At 47.9% G+C, this 21,621-nt stretch overlaps 1 protein-coding gene across 1 annotated transcript in view; it reads left to right on the top strand.

Annotated features, from left to right (window-relative positions):
- LOC119953559 (E3 ubiquitin/ISG15 ligase TRIM25-like) overlaps positions 1–21,621 on the top strand; it is a 48,686-nt gene that overhangs the window by 8,716 nt on the left and 18,349 nt on the right. The window contains exon 2 of the mRNA XM_038777946.1: positions 14,924–15,019. Within this exon, the coding sequence (XP_038633874.1) occupies positions 14,924–15,019 (96 nt within the window). The remainder of the gene's footprint in view (positions 1–14,923; positions 15,020–21,621) is intronic.

The following is a 21,621-nucleotide window of genomic DNA, read 5'->3' as shown; positions in this document are numbered from 1 at the left end:
GGGCCATCCAGCCCCCCCCCTCCCCCGCAGGGTAAAGGGGCAAGTGCCATCCGGGACCCTCCCGGGACAACATGACCCGGGTGATTCCCGCCCCCTGGAACAAAACACAAGGAGAATAAAAAAACAACAAACAAACTGGAGCAGACAGGCAATCAAACTTATGCTCAACCCGCCATCTTACCCCAGGTCAACCCCCAGGTATCAAAGTAATGATGCGTGTCCTGGTATGTTACCCAGAGTCTCGCCGGATACAGGAGCCCAACCTTCACTTCTTTGCTGTGGAGGACCGCCTTGGCCTGGTTGAAACCCGCACGCCTCCTCGCCATGTCAGCTCCCAAGTCCTGGTAAATGCGGATCTCGCCATTCTCCCACTTGCTGCTCTGCTCTTTCTTCATCCACCGCAGGACATGCTCCCGGTCTGCAAAACGGTGGAATCTTATCACCATCGCCCTCGGTGGCTCGTTCACCCTCGGCTTTCTATGCGTCCCATCCAGTTCCAAGGGCCGCGGAAAGGTCCCCGCGCCCATCAGTGTCCCAACATTACGGTCACATACGTGCTCGCTTCCGCCCCTTCCGCACCTTCAGGAAGGCCCAGGATTCGCAGATTATGGCTCCGAGACCTGTACTCGAGGTCATCCAGCCTCTCCTGCCATCTCTTATGTAAGGTCTCGTGCGCCTCCACCTTCACCGCCAGGCCCAGGATCTCATCCTCATTCTCCGCCACCTTCCTGTGCCTTCTGGACCTCCACAATCTTCTCCATAGAGGCCTTCATGGGGGCCAGCATCTCCGTTTTTAATTCTGTGAAGCAGCTTCTCAGAAATTCCTGCTGCTCTCTGGCCCACTCTGTCCACACCTCTCAATCCACTCCGGCCGCCATTTTGTTTCCTCGGACCTTCTCAGCCTTCTTTCCCGCAATTGCACATCTGACGGCCCCACTCCTGGTTCCCACCATACAGCAGCGGGGGGAACCTCTCCAACGTCCGTTCCCACACCGGTCTCCGCCTCCCAAGTGCCGCCCCCGCCCCGTTTAGCGGCCCGAAATCCCGATCTCGGCGGGAGCTGCCGTGAACGCGACCGAGCAAGTCATGGTCGCCACCGGAAGCCCTAGTCCATTAACTCCTTGTAAGCCTCGGATACCTTACCCTCACCCACTCCTGCTTTCGATATCACCTTGTCCTGCAGCCCCGGGGATGGCAGGTTGGGAAAGGATGGCACCTGCTTCCTCACATAATCCCGCACCTGTAGGTATTGGAACCCATTCTCACTGGGCAGCTCATACTCCTCTTCTAATTCCTCTAAACTCGAAAAGCTGCTCCCGACAAAAATGTCCCCAAACCACTCAATCCCTGCCCGCCGCCACCCTAGAAACCTCGCATCCAACCCCCCCCCCGTACAATCTATGATTCTCGCAGATTGGTGCCCACACCGAGGCACCCTCCAGCCTCAGATGTTGCTAGCGCCGTCCCCACACCCTCAGGGCTGCCACCACCACGGGACTTGTGGAGCAATTGGCCGGCGAGAATGAAATGAAAATGAAATGAAAATCGCTTATTGTCACGAGTAGGCTTCAATGAAGTTACTGTGAAAAGCCCCTAGTCGCCACATTCCGGCGCCTGTCCGGGGGGGCTGGTACGGGAATCGAACCGTGCTGCTGGCCTGCTTGGTCTGCTTTAAAAGCCAGTGATTTAGCTGTGTGAGCTAAACCAGCCCCTGTGGCAAAAGCGGCGTCAACAATGCCCCTAAGTTGTGCCCTTACAAGAGGCTGCCATGGCTATATTTGCTGCCCAATCTTAACTCCTTATATTTGGCAAGGCCCGCCCCCCCATGCCCAGCGTCCCCGTCCCAACAGCACCTTCTTTACCCGTGGAGATTTCCCCGCCCACACAAACCCAAAATCAGAGCATTAATTTTCCTGAAAAAAGACTTTGGAATGAAGATCGGGTGGTTCTGGAAAACAAATAACAGCTTCGGGAGTACCGTCATTTTCACTGTCTGCATGCGCCCTGCCAGCGACAACGGGAGCACGTCCCACCTCTTAAAGCCCCCCTCATCTGTTCCACCAACCGCGCCAAATTCAGTTCATGTAGTTGTTCTCATCCCTGCGCCAGTTGGATGCCCGAATACCTAAAGCTCGCCCCCACCACTTTAAACGGCAGCTTGCCTAACCTCTTCTCCTGCCCCCTTGCCTGGATCGGAAAGACCTCACTCTTCCCCATGTTTAACTTATATTTGGAAAACAGTCAAATTCCTCTAAAATATTTATAATTCCCCCAAAACCTCCAGTGGATCCGATATGTAAAGCAGCAGATCGTCTGCCTATAGTGAGACCCTGTGCTCCACACCCCTGCACTATCCTTCTCCAACTACTTGACGTTCTAAGCGTCATTGCCAGTAACTCTATCAGCAAGGTAAAAAGCAACGGGGAGAGTGGGCACCTCTGCCTTGTCCCACGGTGTAGACTGATATACCCAGAGCTCACCCGATTCATCCTTGCACTCGCTACGGACACCCGTTAAAGCAACCAACCCAGTCCACAAACCGCTGCCCGAACTGTCCCAGCACTTATCACAGATACTCCCGTTCCACCTGATCAAACGCCTTCTCTGTGTCCAAAGGACCTCCACATCCTGTCCCTTCGGGGGCATCATTATCACGTTAATAACCGTCTAACATTAGCTGACAGATGCCTCCCCTTTACAAACCCCGTCTGGTTCTCCTCTATCACCCACAGCACTCAGTCCTCAATCCGCGAGGCCAGGTTTGGCATCCACACTCAGCAGCGATATCAGGAGGTTGGACCCACGCTGCTCTGGGTCCTTATCCTTCTTCAAAATTAAGGATATTGAAGTCTGCGATAATGTAGGGGGAGGTTCCCCCATATCCCTCGCCTCATTGTATGCCCTTACCAGCTAGGGCCCCAGATCCCCAGAAAACATCTTGTACAATTCTACCGGGAACCGATCCGGGCCCGGGGCCTTCCCTGCCTGCATCACTCCCATATTCTCCATTACCTCCACCTATCCAATGTGGGCCACAACCTATCTATCAGGTCCTCCTCCATCTTGGGGAACTCCAACCCGTCTAGGAATCGCCACATTCCCTCCCCTGGTTGGGGGCTCCGATTCATAGAGCCTCTTATAAAATTCCTTGAAAGCCCTAGTCACCCCCACCGGGTCCAGAACTGTTCTTCCCCTCCCATCTTTCACCTTACCGATCTCCCTCACCGCCTCCTGCTTCCTCAGTTGGTGAGCCAGCATCCTACTTGCCTTCTCCCCATATTCATACACTGACCCCCTGGCCTTCCGTAACTGCCCCAAGCTGCTCCACTGCCTTCCCCATTGACACCAACCCGAACTCCATCTGGAACTTCTGCTGCTCCTTCAACAGGAACTGGTTTAGCTGGGGCTGGTTTAGCACAGTGGGCTAAACAGCTAGCTTGTGACGCAGAACAAGGCCAGCAGCATGGGTTCAATTCCCGTACCGGCCTCCCCAAACAGGCGCTGGAATTTGGTGACTAGGGGCTTTTCACAGTAACTTCATTGAAGCCTACTTGTGACAATAAGCGATTATTATTATTATTATTATTATTATTAACAAACCTGCCACCGGGGCCTCCGAGTACCTCCTATCAACCTGCAGAATCGCATCCACCCGCTCGATCCCCGCTTTCCGCGGGTCTATCACGTTTGCCAGGTCCTTCTGAGCCTCCTCTGCTGGCTAAACCTCTCATTGAGGAAGTCCACCTACTGCTCCGTCGACCATTGAGCTGGTAGGGTCGACCCTTTACCCTTCGCCATCTACCTCTGGCATGAAGAGTTTCTTGCTCCAACAGCTCCTTCCTTCTCAACCCACTTCTGGTCCATGAATCCATCCACTGGCACTACCAGTGGAATTTAACTTTGCTTCACCACCTCTACACCTTTTTCCACCAAAACATCTGCCAAACATACAGGGAAAAGGATCGGAAAAACCGCCTTGAGCGGGAGCTGCCAAATGTTCAACCACCTACTCCATGGCCGTCTCCGGAAGTCCCAAAGCTCAATATCCATCTCTCCACACCACAGGTCATATCTCTACAGCTCAATATGCATCTTTCTATAGCTCAGTACATTTGTCCATAGCTCAATAGGCATGTCTATATTATTCAACATGCATCTCTCTATCATTCAATATGCATCTCTCTGCCGCTCAATATGATATCGCTGTTGCTCAATATGCATCTTTCTATAGCTCAAAAAGCATCTCTCTTGCACAATATGATCTTTTTTGCTCAATATGCATCTAACTTGCTCAATATGCATCTTTCTACAGCTCAAAACGCATCTCTCTTGCACAATATGATCTTTTTCGCTCAATATGCATCTAACTTGCTCAATATGCATCTCTCTATCACTCAATATGTATCTCTCTATCATTCAATATGCATCACTTGATGGCTCAATCCGCTGCACCCTATAGCTCTGTATGCATCGCCATAATTCAATATGCACCTTTCTATAGCTCACTGCGCATCTCCCTATAGCTCAATCCACATCTGACCATCGTTTAATATTAATTTTTCTATAGCTCAGTACGCACCTCACTTTCTCATTACGCATCTCTGTTGCTCAATATGCTTCTTTCTGTAACTAAAAAGGCATTTCTTTACAGTTCAATATGCATCTTTCTATAATTCAATATGTATCTCTTTATAGCTCAATAAGCAACTCTCTAAAGCTCAATATGCATTTCTCTATTGCTCAATATGTATCTCTCTGACGATCCATATGAATCTCTATAGCTCAATATGCATCTCTCTATCACTCAATAGACATCCCTAAATACGTTTCTTTTTATAGCTCAATATGTTTCTATTGCTCAATATGTATCTCTGTAGATCACAGAGGTTAGTATGGCTGCCTCACAGCGCTTGGGATCCGGTTCAATTCCGATATTGGGTGACGATCTGTGTGGAGTTTGAATGCTCTTCCAGTGTCTGCGTGGGTTTCCTCCAGGTGCTCCCGTTTCTTCCCACAGTCCAAAGATGTGCAGGTTAGGTCGATTGGCCTTGTTAAATTGCCCCTAGTGTCCAATAAGTTAGGTGGGATTACTGGGTGATGGGGATAGGGTGGAGGCATGGAGGTTCTTTCACAGGGTTGGTGAAGACTCGATAAGCCTCATGGCCTTCTTCTGCACTGTAGGTATTCTGTGAATACCCATCTCTCTATAACTCAATGTGCATCTCCCTGTCACTCAATATGTATCGCTCTATCATTGAATATGCATCGCTCAGCATGCATCTCTCTATTGCTGAAGACTGAACATTCTAAAACTGAATACCAACCTTTCTGTGGCTCAATAGCAAACTCTCTGTAGCTCGATACCCAACTCTATAGGTCGATTTCAAAATCGGCAAAGCTCAATATGCAGTCCTCCATAATAATAATAATCTTTATTGTCACGAGTAGGCTTACATTAACACTGCAATGAAGTTACTGTGAAAAGCCCCTAGTCACCACATTCCGGCACCTGTTCGGTACACAGAGGGAGAATTCAGAATGTCTACATTACCTAATAACACGTCTGTCGGGACTTGTCGGAAGAAATCGGAGCACCCGGAGGAAACCCACGCAGACACGCACAGACAGTGACCCAAGCCGGGAATCAAACCTGAGAACCTGGCACTGTGAAGCCATAGTGCTAACCTCTATGCTACCGTGCTCCCTGCTTCAGTATGCAACACTGTTGTTCAATAGGCATCTTGCTATATCTCAAAAAGCTTGTCTATAGTTCAACAGACATCTCCTTATTGTTCAATATGCATCTCTCTATATTTCAATATGCATCTCTCTATCGTTCATTATGCATCTCTCTAGCTCAAAATGCATCTCTCTATAACTCAAAATGCATCTCTATAGCTCAATAAGGATCGCATCTCGCTGACAATATGCATCTCTATAGGTGAATATGCATCTCTTTATAGCTGAATTTGCATCTCTCTATAGCTCAATATACATCTCTCTATAGCTCAGTATGCATCTTTCTATATCTCAATACGTATCTCTCTGTCATACAATATAGATCAGTATGCATCGCTCAGTACGCATCTTCCTATAGCTCAGTATGCATCTTTCTGCAGCTCAATACGCGTTTCTCTATAGCTCATTATATATCTTTCTACAGCCCAATATACATCTTCCAAAGCTCAATACGCATCCCTAGGTCTCTGAATAGGCATTTCTCTGTCTCTGAATAGGCATCTCTATATAGCTCAATATGTATCTTCTAAAGCTCAAAATGAATCTCTAAATATCAATACACATCTCTAAATTGCTCAATATGCATCTTTTTGTAGCTCAATACAAGAAATCTCTGCACCCAAAGAGTGGCGAATCTGTGGAATTCGCTACCACAGAAATTAATTGAGGCCAAAACTTTGTGTAATTTCAAGAAGGAAGTAGATATAGCTCTTGGGACTAAGGGATATGAGGGGAAGGCAGGATCAGTGTATTGAACTTGATGATCAGCCATGATCATAATGAATGGCGGAGCAAACTCGAAGGGCCGAATGGCCTGCTGCTCCTATTTTGTATGTTTCTATGTTTAATATGCATCTCTCTATAGCTCAATATGCATCCCTATTACTCAATAGGGTGGCACGGTAACACAGTGGATAGCACTGTTGCTTCACAGCGCCTGGGTCCCAGGTTCCATTCCCAGCTTGGGTCACTATCTGTGCACAGTCTGGATGTTCTCCCCGTGTCTGCATGGGTTTCCTTCAGGGGCTTCCTCCCACAAGTCCCGAAAGACATGCTGTTAGGTGAATTGGACATTCTGAATTCTCCCTCTGTGTATCCGAACAGGCGCCGGAGTGTGGCAACTAGGGGATTTTCACAGTAACTTTATTTCAGTGTTAATGCAAGCCTACTTGTGACAATAAAGATTATTATTAGTAGTACTATGTATCAAGCTATCTATTGCTCAATACACATCTCTCTATTGCTCAATACACATCTCTCTATTGCTCAATACACATCTCTCTGTTGCTCAATACACATCTCTCTGTTGCTCAATACGCTCTATTGAATCATAGAATCGCCACAGCACAGAAAGAGGCCATTTGACCCATCGTGTCTGCACCGACCTTCTGATAAAGCACCTCATCTAGGCCCACCCTCCACCCTATCCCCGTAACCTAATAACCCCACCTAACCTTTTGGACACTTAAGGGGCAATTTAGCATGGCCAATCCACCTAACCTGCCTATCTTTGGACAGTGGGAGGAAACCAGAGCATCCTGAGAAAACCCACGCAGACAAGGGGAGAACGTACAAACTCCACTTCGACTGTGACCCAAGGCTGGAATTGAGCCCGGGTCCCTGGTGCTGTGAGGCAGCAGTGCTAACCACTGTGCCACCATGCTGCCTATAGCTCACTACGCATCTAAAGCCCGATACACATCTCTCTATTGCTCAATACACATCTCTCTGTTGCTGAGTACACATCTCTCTGTTGTTCAATACACATCTCTTTATTGCTCAATACACTTCTCTCTATTGCTCAATACACATCTCTTTGTTGCTCAACACACATCTCTATATAGCTCAATACACATCTCTCTATTGCTCAATGCACTTCTCTCTATTGCTCAATACACATCTCTTTGTTGCTCAATACACATCTCTCTGTTGCTCAATACACATCTCTCTACAGCTCAATACACATCTCTCTATTGCTCAATATGCATCTCTATTGCTCAATACACATTTCTCTATTGCTCATTATGCATCTCTATACCTCAATACACATCTCTCTTGCTCAAAACACATTTCTCTATTGCTCAACTCACATCTCTATTACTCAATACACATTTCACTATTGCTTAAAATGCATCTGTCTACAGCTCAATACACATCTCTATTGCTCAATACACATCTTACTATTGCTCTATAGATCTATACACATCTATCACTCAATATTCATCTCAATTGCTCAAAGTGCATACTCATAGCTCAATTTGCATATACCTCAATACACATCACTGTAGTTCACACACATCTTTCTATAGCTCAATATGCTTCTGTCTCTAACTCAATGTGCATCTGTCACTCGATATGCATCTCTCTATAACTCCATACACACCTTTCTATAGCTCATTGCGCATCTCTGTCACACAATATGCATCTCTCGATCATTCAGAATGCAGCTATCGATAGATCAACATCTATCTCCCTATAGCTCAGTATGCATCTTTCTGTCACTCAATACACCTCTCACTATAGCTCAATATTCATCTTTCTACAGCTCAATATTTTTTTCTCTCAATCATTAGGCATCAATACGCATCTCTCTGTAGCTCAGTACCCTTCTCTCTATAGCTCAATATGCATCTCTCTGTAGCTCAGTACGCTTCTCTCCATAGCTCAATATGCATCTCTCTGTACCTCAGTACGCTTCTCTCTATAGCTGAATATGCATCTCTCTGTAGCTCAGTACGCTTCTCTCCATAGCTCAATATGCATCTCTCTGTAGCTCAGTATGCTTCTCTCCATAGCTCAATATGCATCTCTCTGTAGCTCAGTACGCTTCTCTCTATAGCTGAATATACATCTCTCTGTAGCTAAGTACGCTTCCCTCCATAGCTCAATATGCATCTCTCTGTAGCTCAGTACGCTTCTCTCTACAGCTCAATATGCATCTCCCTGTAGCTCAGTACGCTTCTCTCCATAGCTCAATATGCATCTCCCTCGAGCTCAGTCGCTTCTCTCTATAGCTCAATATGCATCTCTCTGTTGCTCAGTCGCTTCTCTCCATAGCTCAATATGCATCTCTCTGTACCTCAGTACGTTTCTCTCTATAGCTCAATATGCATCTCTCTGTAGCTCAGTATGCCTCTCTCCATAGCTCAATATGCATCTCCCTCGAGCTCAGTCGCTTCTCTCTATAGCTCAATATGCATCTCTCTGTAGCTCAGTACGCTTCTCTCTACAGCTCAATGTGCATCTCTCTGTAGCTCAGTACGTTTCTCTCTGTAGCTCAATATGCATCTCTCTCTAGCTCAGTACACTTCTCTCTATAGCTCAATAAGCATCTCTCTGTAGCTCAGTATGGTTCCCTCTACAGCTCAATATGCATCTCTCTGTAGCTCAATAAGCATCTCTCTGTAGCTCAGTACGGTTCCCTCTACAGCTCAATATGCATCTCTCTGTAGCTCAGTACGCTTCTCTCTATAGCTCAATATGCATCTCTCTGTAGCTCAGTACGCTTCTCTCTATAGCTCAATATGCACCTCTCTGTAGCTCAGTACTCTTCTCTCTATAGCTCAATATGCATCTCTCTGTAGCTCCGTACGCTTCTCTCTACAGCTCAATATGCATCTCTCTGTAGCTCAGTATGCTTCTCTCTATATATCAATATACATCTCTCTCTAGCTCAGTACGCTTCTCTCTATAGCTCAATATGCATCTGCCTGTAGCTCAGTATGCTTCTCTCCATAGCTCAACATGCATCTCTCTGTAGCTCGGTACGCTTCTCTCCATAGCTCAATATGCATCTCTCTGTAGCTCAGTACGCTTCTCTCTATAGCTCAATATGCATCTCTCTGTAGCTCAGTACGCTTCTCTATATAGCTCAATATGCAACTCTCTGTAGCTCAGTACGCTTCTCTCTGCAGCTCAATATGCATCCCTCTCTAGCTCAGTACACTTCTCTCTATAGCTCAATATGCAGCTCTCTGTAGCTCAGTACGCTTCTCTCTACAGCTCAATATGCATCTCTCTGTAGGTCAGTACGCTTCTCTCCATAGCTCAATATCCATCTCTCTGTAGCTCTACACGTCCCTCTACAGCTCAATATACATCTCTCTCTAGGTCAGTATGCTTCTCTCTATAGCTCAGGGGTGGGCAAACTACTGCCCGCGGGCTGCATGCGGCCCACGAAAGGTGTTTATGCGGCCCACCAAGATCAAGTCATTAAAAAAATTTTTTATTTTTTTATATAAGGTTAATGGGGGGGGGCTGTTGGGTTACTGGTATAGGGTGGATACGTAGACTTGAGTAGGGTGATCATTGCTCGGCACAACATCGAGGGCCGAAGGGCCTGTTCTGTGCTGTACTGTTCTATGTTCTATATGAGGCGCCCAGAATCATAACCGGGTGAAGCGCCATTTTTGAAAAGTAGACAAAAAGAGGGCTAAAGGCAGGATGCCGCCGGGGGAAGCGCTGAGGTATATGCCGCAGGCTAATTGGTTACAACCGGGACTATTAATTAATATACTATGCGGCCCTTTAAAATTGTGAATTTCTGTATGCGGCCCTTGCACGGAAAAGTTTGCCCACCCCTGCTAAAGCTCAATATGCATCTCCCTGTAGCTCAGTACGCTTCTCTCTACAGCTCAATATGCATCTCTCTGTAGCTCAGTATGCTTCTCTCTATAGCTCAATATGCATCTCTCTGTAGCTCAGTATGCTTCTCTCTATAGCTCAATATGCATCTCTCTGTTGCTCAGTATGCATCTCTCTGTAGCTCAGTATGCTTCTTTCTGTAGCTCAGTACGCTTCTCTCTGCAGCTCAATATGCATCTCTCTGTAGCTCAGTATGCTTCTTTCTGTAGCTCAGTATGCATCTCTCTGTAGCTCAGTACGCTTCTCTCTACAGCTCAATATGCATCTCTCTGTAGCTCAGTAGGCTTCTCTCTATAGCTCAATATGCATCTCTCTATAGCTCAGTATGCTTCTCTTTATAGCTCAACATACATCTCCCTGTAGCTCAGTACGCTTCTCTCTACAGCTCAATATGCATCTCTCTGTAGCTCAGTACGCTTCTCTCTGTAGCTCAATATACATCTCTCTCTAGGTCAGTATGTTTCTCTCTACAGCTCAATATGCATCTCTCTGTAGCTCAGCACCCTTCTCTCTACAGCTCAATATGCATCTCTCTGTAGCTCAGTACGCTTCTCTCTACAGCTCAATATGCATCTCTCTGTAGCTCAGTACGCTTCTCTCTATAGCTCAATATGCATCTCTCTCTAGCTCAGTACGCTTCTCTCTATAGCTCAATATGCATCTCTCTGAAGCTCAGTACGCTTCTCTCTACAGCTCAATATGCATCTCTCTGTAGCTCAGTATGCTTCTCTCTGCAGCTCAATATGCATCTCTCTGTAGCTCAGTACGCTTCTCTCTATAGCTCAATATGCATCTCTCTGTAGCTCAGTATGCCTCTCTCCATAGCTCAATATGCATCCCCCTCGAGCTCAGTACGCTTCTCTCTATAGCTCAATATGCATCTCTCTGTAGCTCAGTACGCTTCCCTGTACAGCTCAATATGCATCTCTCTGTCACTCAGTATGCTTCTCTCTATAGCTCAATATGCATCTCTCTGTAGCTCAGTACGCTTCTCTCTACAGCTCAATGTGCATTTCTCTGTAGCTCAGTACGTTTCTCCCTGTAGCTCAATATGCATCTATCTCTAGCTCAGTACGCTTCTCTCTATAGCTCAATAAGCATCTCTCTGCAGCTCAGTATGGTTCCCTCTACAGCTCAATATGCGTCTCTCTGTAGCTCAATAAGCATCTCTCTGTAGCTCAGTATGCATCTCTCTGTAGCTCAGAATGCATCTCTCTGTAGCTCAGTACGCTTCTCTCTGTAGCTGAGTATGCATCTGTCTGTAGCTCAGTATGCTTCTCTGTAGCTCAGTATGCATCTCTCTGTAGCTCAGTATGCATCTCTCTGTAGCTCAGTACGCTTCTCTCTGTAGCTCAGTATGCTTCTCTCTGTAGCTCAATATGCATCTCTCTGTAGCTCAGTATGCATCTCTCTGTAGCTCAGTATGCATCTCTCTGTAGCTCAGTATGCATCTCTCTGTAGCTCAGTATGCATCTCTCTGTAGCTCAGTATGCTTCTCTCTGTAGCTCAGTACGCTTCTCTACATAGCTCAATATGCATCTCTCTATAGCTCAATATGCATCTCTCTATTGCTCAGTATGCTTCTCTCTATAGCTCAATATGCATCTCTCTGTAGCTCAGCACGCTTCTCTTAATAGCTCAATATGCAACTCTCTCTAGCTCAGTACGCTTCTCTCTGTAGCTCAATATGCATCTCTCTCATGCATATATATTTTACGTTTGTTCACAGTTACAGATAAGCAGTGATGTCATCCATCAGTTTCATACAATACAATCTGATCAGTAGAGATGTTTCCTGAGCCCCTGAATGGTAAACCGATTTACTCATCCAGTGGGTTTTTACAAGTTACTTAAATAATGTTATGATGCGGAGATGCCGGTGTTGGACTGGGGTGAGCATAGTAAGAAGTCTGACACCAGGTTAAAGTCCAACAGGTTTGTTTCAAACACTAGCTTTCGGAGCACTGCTCCTTCCTCAGGTGAATTCACCGGAGGAAGGAGTAGTGCTCCGAAAGCTAGTGTTTGAAACAAAACTGTTGGACTTTAACCTGATGTTGTAACACTTCTTTCTGAAATAATGTCGTTAGACCTTGTTGAGGCCGTTAATGGGTTTGTATTCCCTGCTCTGGGTAGAACAATGAATCTCTTGCAGACAAACTGGGGCCATAGTCTTGTGACATGGGTTCCCCATTATTATTGTAATGTCCTGTAAAATGATTAAGTTATCCTGAGTGCAGGTTTTCGTTAAGGTTTCCGGCTGATCCAACAATTGAACCCTTTGCCTACCGGTTTTCCACTCCCCATGTGCTGCTTTTAACCTAGAACATCTTTTTAATAACATGTATATTATTTTGTCGCTAACACTGCTCTCTGTAGCTCAATATGCATCTCTCTGTAGCTCAGTATGCTTCTCTCTATAGCTCAATCTATCTATAGATAGATATAGATCTCAATCTATCTATAATTCCCGCTGTCTCGGAAAGGCAGCCAGCATAATTAAGGACCCCACGCACCCCAGACATACTCTCTTCCACCTTCTTCCGTCAGGAAAAAGATACCAAAGTTTGAGGTCACGTACCAACCGACTCAAGAACAGCTTCTTCCCTCCTGCCATCAGACTTTTGAATGGACCTACCTCGTATTAAGTTGATCTTTTCTCTACACCTTGCTACAACTGTAACATTATATTCTGCAGTCACTCCTTCCTTCCCTATGTACGGTATGCATTGTTTGTACAGCATGCAAGAAACAATACTTATCACTGTATACTAATACATGTGACAATAATAAATCAAATCAAATCAAATCAATATACATCTCTGTAGCTCAGTACGCTTCTCTCTATAGCTCATTACACACCTCTCTATAGCTTATGATGCATCTCTGTATAGGTCAGTATACATCTCTCAGGTCTATAAGTCAGTATGCATGTCACTCAATATGCATTTATATTGCTGAATATACCTCTATAGGTCAGTATGCATCTCTGTATCGCTCAATATGCATCTGTTTGATGATCAATACGCATCTCCCTGTAGATCATTATGCATCTCTCTATATCGAGCAATACGCATCTCCCTACCACTCAATATGCAACCCTCTATAGTGTTACGAGCTCCTGGGATAGGCCACTGTCAGTTCCAGCCCCTCTTGACCCGGAGTCGCAACACAATTGAAATTAACAATAAACTCTTAGAATTTTTTTTAAAATTCCAATTAAGGGACAATTTAGCGTGGCCAATCCACCTACCCTACACATCTTTGGCTTGTCGGGGTGAGATCCACGTAGACACGGAGAGAATGTGCAAACCACACACAGACAGTGACCCGGGGCCGAGATCAAACCTGGGTCCGCGACGCCATGAAGCAGCGATGCTAACCACTGTGCCACCGTGCTGCCCTCTAATTCATAGAAAATAACCAAAGTCTTTCGTCTCTGGCTGCCCAATAACTACAGTCACCAGGTTTGTAAATTTAAGCACAATTAACTTTTATTAATAACAATAACTATAATTAAGCATGCAGCAAATAAAACTGGTTCACTATTATCTAATTCCTAATACCCCACTTTAACTTGCCCCACCCTCTACACACACACACACACACAAGGCAGTCAAACACAGAGGGGAAGAGGGGTGTAAAGAAAAAAAATAGGATAAAAGTCTTATTTTTAAATGGATGCCTTCCAGTGCACCTTTCTTCAGTCTAGACCTTCAGTTGGAGGTTTTTGTTTTCAGCCTGTAATGGTTTTCACTGTAGATTCATCCAGGTCCCAAGAATTTCTCTGCAGGTTCAGAAAAACAGCAGGTAGGCAACATTTCTGAAAACAGAGCGAGAGAGGGAAGGAGGGAGAGAGAAATAGACAGCAGCTCCTTCTCTCTGCATCCAGGGTCCGACAGTCCCTTCCTGAATTCTCTGAAAACCATCTGACACAGGCAGGACCCAATCACTGCCAGTCGCCGGGCAGAATACGGCCTTTAGCCAATTCATTGACCACCAGCCAACCAATTGAACTGAATCCCTCCGATCTCTCGGGTGCCAGAAAGTCTGCATTCTGCTGTTCAAAAGTAAAATCCTGAATAGCACAGTGTATTATTTTGCAATTTTTGAGTCCCTCACTTCCTATGCTCGATTTAAAGGTATATGTTCGTTAAATATCCATGGATCAAAAATGATAACGACAAGGTAAAAGAAATGTGAAATAAGGGAAACAACAGGAAGGGCCCTTACAATAGCTCAATATGCAGCTATCCATTGTTCAATATGCACCTCTATAGCTCAAGACGCATCTCTTTATACGTCACTACACATCTCTGTTATCTTGTGTATTTAGTTATTCCTATTTTTAGTTCTATCACTCTGCCGCCTCAATTTGTCTGTCTTCAGTTCTACCTCTCATTCTCTGACTTCATCTATCTCACGAGCCTCACTGTCTCCATCTCAGAGATGCCATTCGGTGTCACCTATATTTCTCTCTCTCTGGGTTCTCTCCCTTTGTTACAATTGCCAGATTACAGTAACTATTTTGATTGATTTTTAGGACCACTTGCAGCAACAAATCGAAAAGGTCAGATCAAATACAACCTCCATCCAAGCTGCCCTTGACCAACTCCAGACACAGAAGGAAAGCACCCAGGTTAGTTTGAATATTGACCTTCACTATTCACAGGCTGTTTCTTTACTTAAACAGATCAGGTATGCTTCTTTTACATTGACTTTTGTTTAGTGAGGACGCTTGGGGCTAATCATATGAGAGTTGTCAGTTCTAGGATTGATACCCACTGTCTGATACTTTTCTATCAGACACAGATCAGGTTACATTCCAAAGTAAATAATTTACTATCCAGTTCAAATGCAAAACTAAATTCCCTCTGCACCGTCCCACCAAATATCATTGAGTCTGATATATTATTGGTTATCTACAGTGTAAGATTCTTTCTACACTCCATGCTCAAGTACTGTCAGACCAAATAGAGCACAAGGTTTACACAAAGTTAACCTTGTTATTGGGACCAAAATTCTTTTAATGAAAAATGTAAAGTGCCTGATTTAAAAAGTGGACATGATGTGGAGATGCCGGCGTTGGACTGGGGTGAGCACAGTAAGAAGTCTTACAACACCAGGTTAAAGTCCAACATGTTTGTTTCAAACACTAGCTTTCACCTGAGGAAGGAGCAGTGCTCTGAAAGCTAGTGTTTGAAACAAACATGTTGGACTTTAACCTGGTGTTGTAAGACTTCTTACTGTTAAAAAGTGGAAACACTGGAAGCCACCAAATTGAAAAATCTTGATTCCTGCAGGAAAAAATTAATGTGTAGAAACGCACGGTCAGAGAATCCGAACGCACTTGATTGATAATCATGCTTTGACACTTCTCAGAGCAGTTAATGGCCAATCAGAGGCCATAAACTCTATTGCTCACAGTGCCACCAGGAGTGATGGTTGGTGCTGAGAATGCTCCGAGGATCGACACTGGATCCCTGGAATCAGGTGAATGGGGTTCTTGGAGATGGGGTGGCGAGGGGTTCAGTGGCAAGGATACGAGGTGGCTTTCCGATGCCGGATCCCTTGATCGGGCGCTGAGTGCCAGTCAATGAGGGGCCCCCAAGTAGGCTTCTGGCAAACCCATTAAAGTTTGCTGGGGACATTTCAGGAGCCATGAGAGACCCATACAAGTCCTGTTGAATCCCACAAAGTACTGGTGGACTCAGGGTTAATTGGCTTTAAGTGGCTAATAGGCAGGATTCCTCCATCAAGCCCTTCGTGTCCTGGGCTTAATTGGGGATGGTTTTCCTGAAGCTGGGAATTGGATCTGGGTACTCCTATCCAATTTTCCCAGCACCCCACCATCATGCCTGTTCTAATGGGCTCCAGTAAATTCAGCCAAAAGTGATGCTTTCTCAGACTCTTGGTTCTCTGCTGTTTCCTTTCAGGTTCATTGTCTATCAGATTAAAATACACGTGAGAATAAATGAGCGTGAAATATGGGCTGGAATTCTCCGGCCATTGCGATTCTCTGTTTCTGCCGGCAGCGCACCTCCGCCCGGGGGTTTTCCGGTGGCATGGGGTGGCTCCAAAGGTAAATCCTACTGACAAGCGGCGGGAGTGGAGAATCCCGGCACGCACGGTCGGTGTGCCACTGAGAAACAGGCAGCTGTGGACGCCAAACTGCTGGCTAAGGTACTGGCCACAAGGATAGAGGACTATGCCCCGGGGGTAATAGGGGAAGACCAGACGGGATTTGTAAAGGGCAGGCAATTCAAGGCCAATGTTCGAAGGCTTTTGAAAGTTATTATGATGCTCTCAGAAGGAGAGGAGGTGGGCGACGAGACAAAGAGGGACTCCGGTCCGCACCAGGAACTTCTCTCCCGAACCCTCCTGAGAAGCGAGAAGGAAGGGGGAAAAAAAAGAGCAGAGAAGAAGAAGGAGGAAAAATAAAAGTAAATAAATAAATAAAGAGACAAGGAAAGAGAGAAAGAAAGAAAGGTAACCACCCCCCCCCCCCCCCCCCCCCCAACAAAGAAAAAGGGAAAACCCGAAGCCCAAGGCAGCGAGAGCAGAGGAACGGGGGAAGTGAGACCAACCCCAGGAGAAGGAACAGCAGCGGGGAAAGGGAGAGAGACAGACAGATGGCTGGAAGAAAGAAAAACACCAAGGTGAAGGGACAGCGAGTCGCAAGCAGCAGCAGTAGCAAGGGTAAGGCGTATGAGCGCCGGACGCGCAGGCAGGCGGACCCACAAGACGAGACGGAGGTACAGGCGAGCCTCGAAGGGAAAACGATGGCGGACCAAGCAGCGGAGCGTGAGCAGGATGCAGCGACCAGCATAAAGGAGGCGCTCTGGTCGGAGCTCCAAGCAATGATGAAGGAGACGACTTACCCAATGCAGCAGACCATCGAAGGCCTGGAAAGGGAAGTGAAGGCGCAGAAAATAATAATTTTGGAGTTGGAGAGGGCCGCCTCGGACCAGAGCGACAGGGTGATAACCCTAGAAGCCAAGGTGAAGTGGTTAGTAACGGCCCAGGAGAGCCTAAGAGGTAAAGTGGAGGACCAGGAAAATAGGTCCAGATGGCAGAACATTAAAGTAGTGGGCCTGCCAGAGGGGATAGAGGGCAGAGACCCAACAGGCTACATCACCCAAATGATGGGCAAGCTAGTGGGAAAGGAGGTATTCCCAAACCCAGGGCGCACAGGTCACTCCGACCCAAGCCCAATGCCGGGGACCAGCCCAGAGCAATTATTGCAAAGCTGCACCGTTTCCAAGACTGGGAGAGAATCTTAAAATGGGCCCGGCAAATGAAACAAAGCACGTGGGAAGGGAAGACCATAAGGGTGTATCAGGACATTGGGGCGGACCTGGCCAAAAAAAGGGCTGAATTCAACAAGGCAAAATCAGCACTGCACAAAGGCAAGGTTAAATTTGGGATGATATACTCGGCCAAACTCTGGATAACATTTGAGGGGAAAGAGCTGTCATTTAACACCCCAGCGGCGGCTGATGAGTGCGTTAGAGCGGACAAGCTGGGGGAGGAGTACACGCAACCACAATGAAAGACATGGGGATGGAAAAGGAAGGGAAAACCAGAACAAAGAGCGGAGGACAGACCGCAAACAAGGACAGTGGACTCATGAACTGTGCACATGTGTTATGCCTTGCACGGGACTGTGCTGTCTTGTCTCAGAGCTTGTCTCCTCTCTCAACGCAATGGGGGTGGAGTGGAGCGAGGGAAATGAGGGTGAGAAAAGCAAACAGGAGGGCGAGACAAGGGCCAGTAGGAGAAAGGTTAGAACTGGGATAATACTGGGAGGAGGGCCACCGTACTAGCGAGGAGGACCAGCACGGGGGGGGGGGGCAGGATGGAAGGAGGGCCACGGCGCCCCTCTCAGGGGAGGGGGAGCATCTGGCACAAGGAGGGGAGGGGAGAACGCGGGGGGGGGGGGGTCAAAGGGACAGGGGCTAGGGGGGTAGAGGAGTCTGGGGGAGGACGCAGAACAAAAGAAGCAAAGAGAACGGTGAGACAGTGAAGCAGTACAGACATAGGCCTCGGCGGGCAGGGAGCAGGGCGAGGAACCAAGAGGGTGCCGCAAATAGCCACTCGAGAGGGCATCAAGGCGGAGGGAGACGCTGGAGCGCAGGGGCGCACCCGTGTGGCATACACACAGCTGGTGGCCACATTGGGTGCCCCCTGGGCAAAGGGAAACCCTTGAGCGCTGGGGCCCGACCCCATGGTGAGAGCGGAGGCCCTGCCATTTTGGACGGCCCCCTAGCAAAGGGAAACCCCAGAGTGCAGGGGTGCGTCCACCAGGTAAGTATGGGTGATCCCACAGGACCAGGGGTGGGTCAGAAACCCCCCACCAGGATTGTTACCTGGAATGTAAGGGGACTCAACGGCCCAGTGAAAAGATCCAGAGTGTTCGCCCACCTAAGAAGCCTAAAAGCAGACATAATCTACCTACAAGAGACGCACCTGAGGGAGAAGGACCGACTGCTGGTAAGGAAGGGCTGGGTGGGACAGACATACCACTCATGCTATGGGACGAGGGCTAGTGGGGTAGCAATATTAATTCGCAAAAGGACGAAGTTTACGGGAACCAAGACAGTTACGGACCCAGGGGGAAGATATGTCATGCTCAGCGGTGTCCTGGAAGGGGCACCGGTCGTACTGGTAAATGTGTATGCTCCCAACTGGGACGACTCAGAATTCATAAAGAAGACCATGGCAGAAATCCCCGACCTTGACACACCGACTGATTATGGGAGGCGACTTTAACGTCTTGTTGGACCCACTGACCGACCGATCAAACCCCAGAACGGGGAAAACGCCGGGCATGGCTAGGGAGCTAGGGGCCTTCATGGAACAGATGGGGGCGGTGGACCCATGGAGGTTCCTGCACCCGGGAGAAAAGGAGTTCTCATTCTTTTCGCAGGTGCACAAGGTATACACCCGTATCGACTTCATTGCAGTGGGGAAATCGGTGCTTCCAGGGATCACGGGAACGGACTACTCCGTGATCGTTATCTCCGACCACGCTCCACATTATATGGATGTGAGGTTGGAGACAGGCTGGGCCCAGCACCCCACATGGAGGTTGGACATGGACCTCCAGGCCGACAAGGCTTCCTCCCAAAAAATATCGCAGGCCATAGGCGATTACATTAGTAACAACCAAAACGGGGAGGTCTCACCCTCCACGTTCTGGGAGGCACTGAAGGCCCTGATCAGAGGAGCGATCATAACCTACAAGGCAAGCAGAGAAAGGAAAGAGAGGGTGGCCACGCAACAGCTAGTGGACTCCATTCTGGACATCGATAGAAAGTACTCCGAGGCCCCGACCGTAGAGCTGCTGACAGAGAGGAAAAAGCTGCAAATGGACTTTAACCTGCTATCCGCTAGGAAAGCAGTGTACCAACTCCGCCAGACACGGGGAACCTTCTACAAACACGGAGACAAGGCTGGCCGCCTATTGGCTCACTATCTGAGAAAGCAGGAAGCCACAAGGGAAATAGCGCAGGTTAAGGATAGCAGAGGCAGAGTGGTAACAGAACCAAAGGAGGTCAATCGGGCATTTGCGACCTTCTACCGGGGACTGTACACCTCCGATGGGGGCGCGGGGATGAAACAGCCAATGGTGGGGGAAGACAGATTGGGGGAGCTTGAAGCACCAATAGACCTGGGAGAAATCATGGAGAGTATCAGCTCCATGCAGGCGGGAAAGGCACCGGGACCCGACGGGTTCCCGGCGGACTTCTACAAAAAATTCACACCAGTCCTGGCCCCGCACCTAAGGAACATGTTTGCAGACTCACTGGCAGGGAGCACCCTTCCCCCAACGCTAGCGCAGGCCACAATCTCACTGATACCCAGAAAAGATAAAGACAGGGATCACGGGAACGGACTACTCCGTGCAGCATGGTAGCATGGTGGTTAGCATCAATGCTTCACAGCTCCAGGGTCCCAGGTTCGATTCCCGGCTGGGTCACTGTCTGTGTGGAGTCTGCACGTCCTCCCCGTGTGTGCGTGGGTTTCCTCCGGGTGCTCCGGTTTCCTCCCACAGTCTAAAGATGTGCGGGTTAGGTGGATTGGCCATGCTAAATTGCCCGTAGTGTCATGTTAAGGGGGGGGGGGGGGGAGTTGTTGGGTTACGGGTATAGGGTGGGTACGAGGATTTGAGTAGGGTGATCATTGCTCGGCACAACATCGAGGGCCGAAGGGCCTGTTCTGTGCTGTACTGTTCTATGTTCTACCTGACGGAATGCGGATCACACAGACCCATTTCACTGCTGAATGTGGATGTGAAAATCCTCGCAAAGGTCCTGGCCAAAAGGCTGGAGGGCTGCGTACCAGAGGTGGTCGCAGAGGACCAAACGGACTTTGTCAAGGGTAGGCGACTCACAGCGAGCATCAGGCGGCTGCTGAACATGATAATGACCCCCCTCCCCGGGGGAGAGAAGATCAGAGGTGATCGTCTCCCTGAATGCGGAAAAGGCCTTTGACAGAGTTGAATGGAGCTACCTCCTCGAGGTACTGGAACGGTTTGGGCTAGGAGCGGGATTCACCGCCTGGGTGAGGCTCCTGTACAACGCTCCCAAAGCGGGTGTCCGAACTAACACCACCAGCTCTGAATACTTCCAGCTACAGAGAGGAATAAGACAGGACTGCCCATGTTCACACTCTTGTTCGCGTTAGCGATCGAACCCCTGGCGCTAGCCCTGCGGGATGCAAAAAGCTGGAAGGGAATCCGGAGAGGAGACAGAGAGCACAGAGTCTCACTCTATGCAGATGACCTGCTCCTCTATGTCTCAAATCCACAGGAGGGACTGAAGGCAATACTGCAAATACTGAAAGAGTTTGGAACCTTCTCGGGCTACAAACTTAACCTGGGCAAAACCGAGACATTCCCAGTGAACCCAACCGGTGGAGGGACAGAGCTGAAGGGGCTCCCATTCAAAAAGGCCCAGAACAGATTCCGCTACCTGGGGATCCAGATGGCCAGAGACTGGACGCTGATCCACAAGTGGAACCTGACCAGCCTGGTGGAGGAAGTAAGAAAAGACGTTCAACGATGGGGCTCACTCCCACTCCCCCTGGCGGGAAGAGTGCAGATGATCAAGATGAACGTACTGCCAAGGTTCCTCTCCCTGTTTAGATCCATCCCGATCTTCAACCCCAAGGCCTTTTTCCAAAACATAGACAGGCTAATCATGACGTTTGTGTGTGTGTGTGTGTGGATTCCCAAAC

The sequence above is a fragment of the Scyliorhinus canicula genome, chromosome 18 (assembly GCF_902713615.1).
Source record: "Scyliorhinus canicula chromosome 18, sScyCan1.1, whole genome shotgun sequence".
In the NCBI taxonomy this organism is placed as follows: Eukaryota; Metazoa; Chordata; class Chondrichthyes; order Carcharhiniformes; family Scyliorhinidae; genus Scyliorhinus; species Scyliorhinus canicula.
This window is presented reverse-complemented; position numbering and strand designations above follow the sequence as displayed.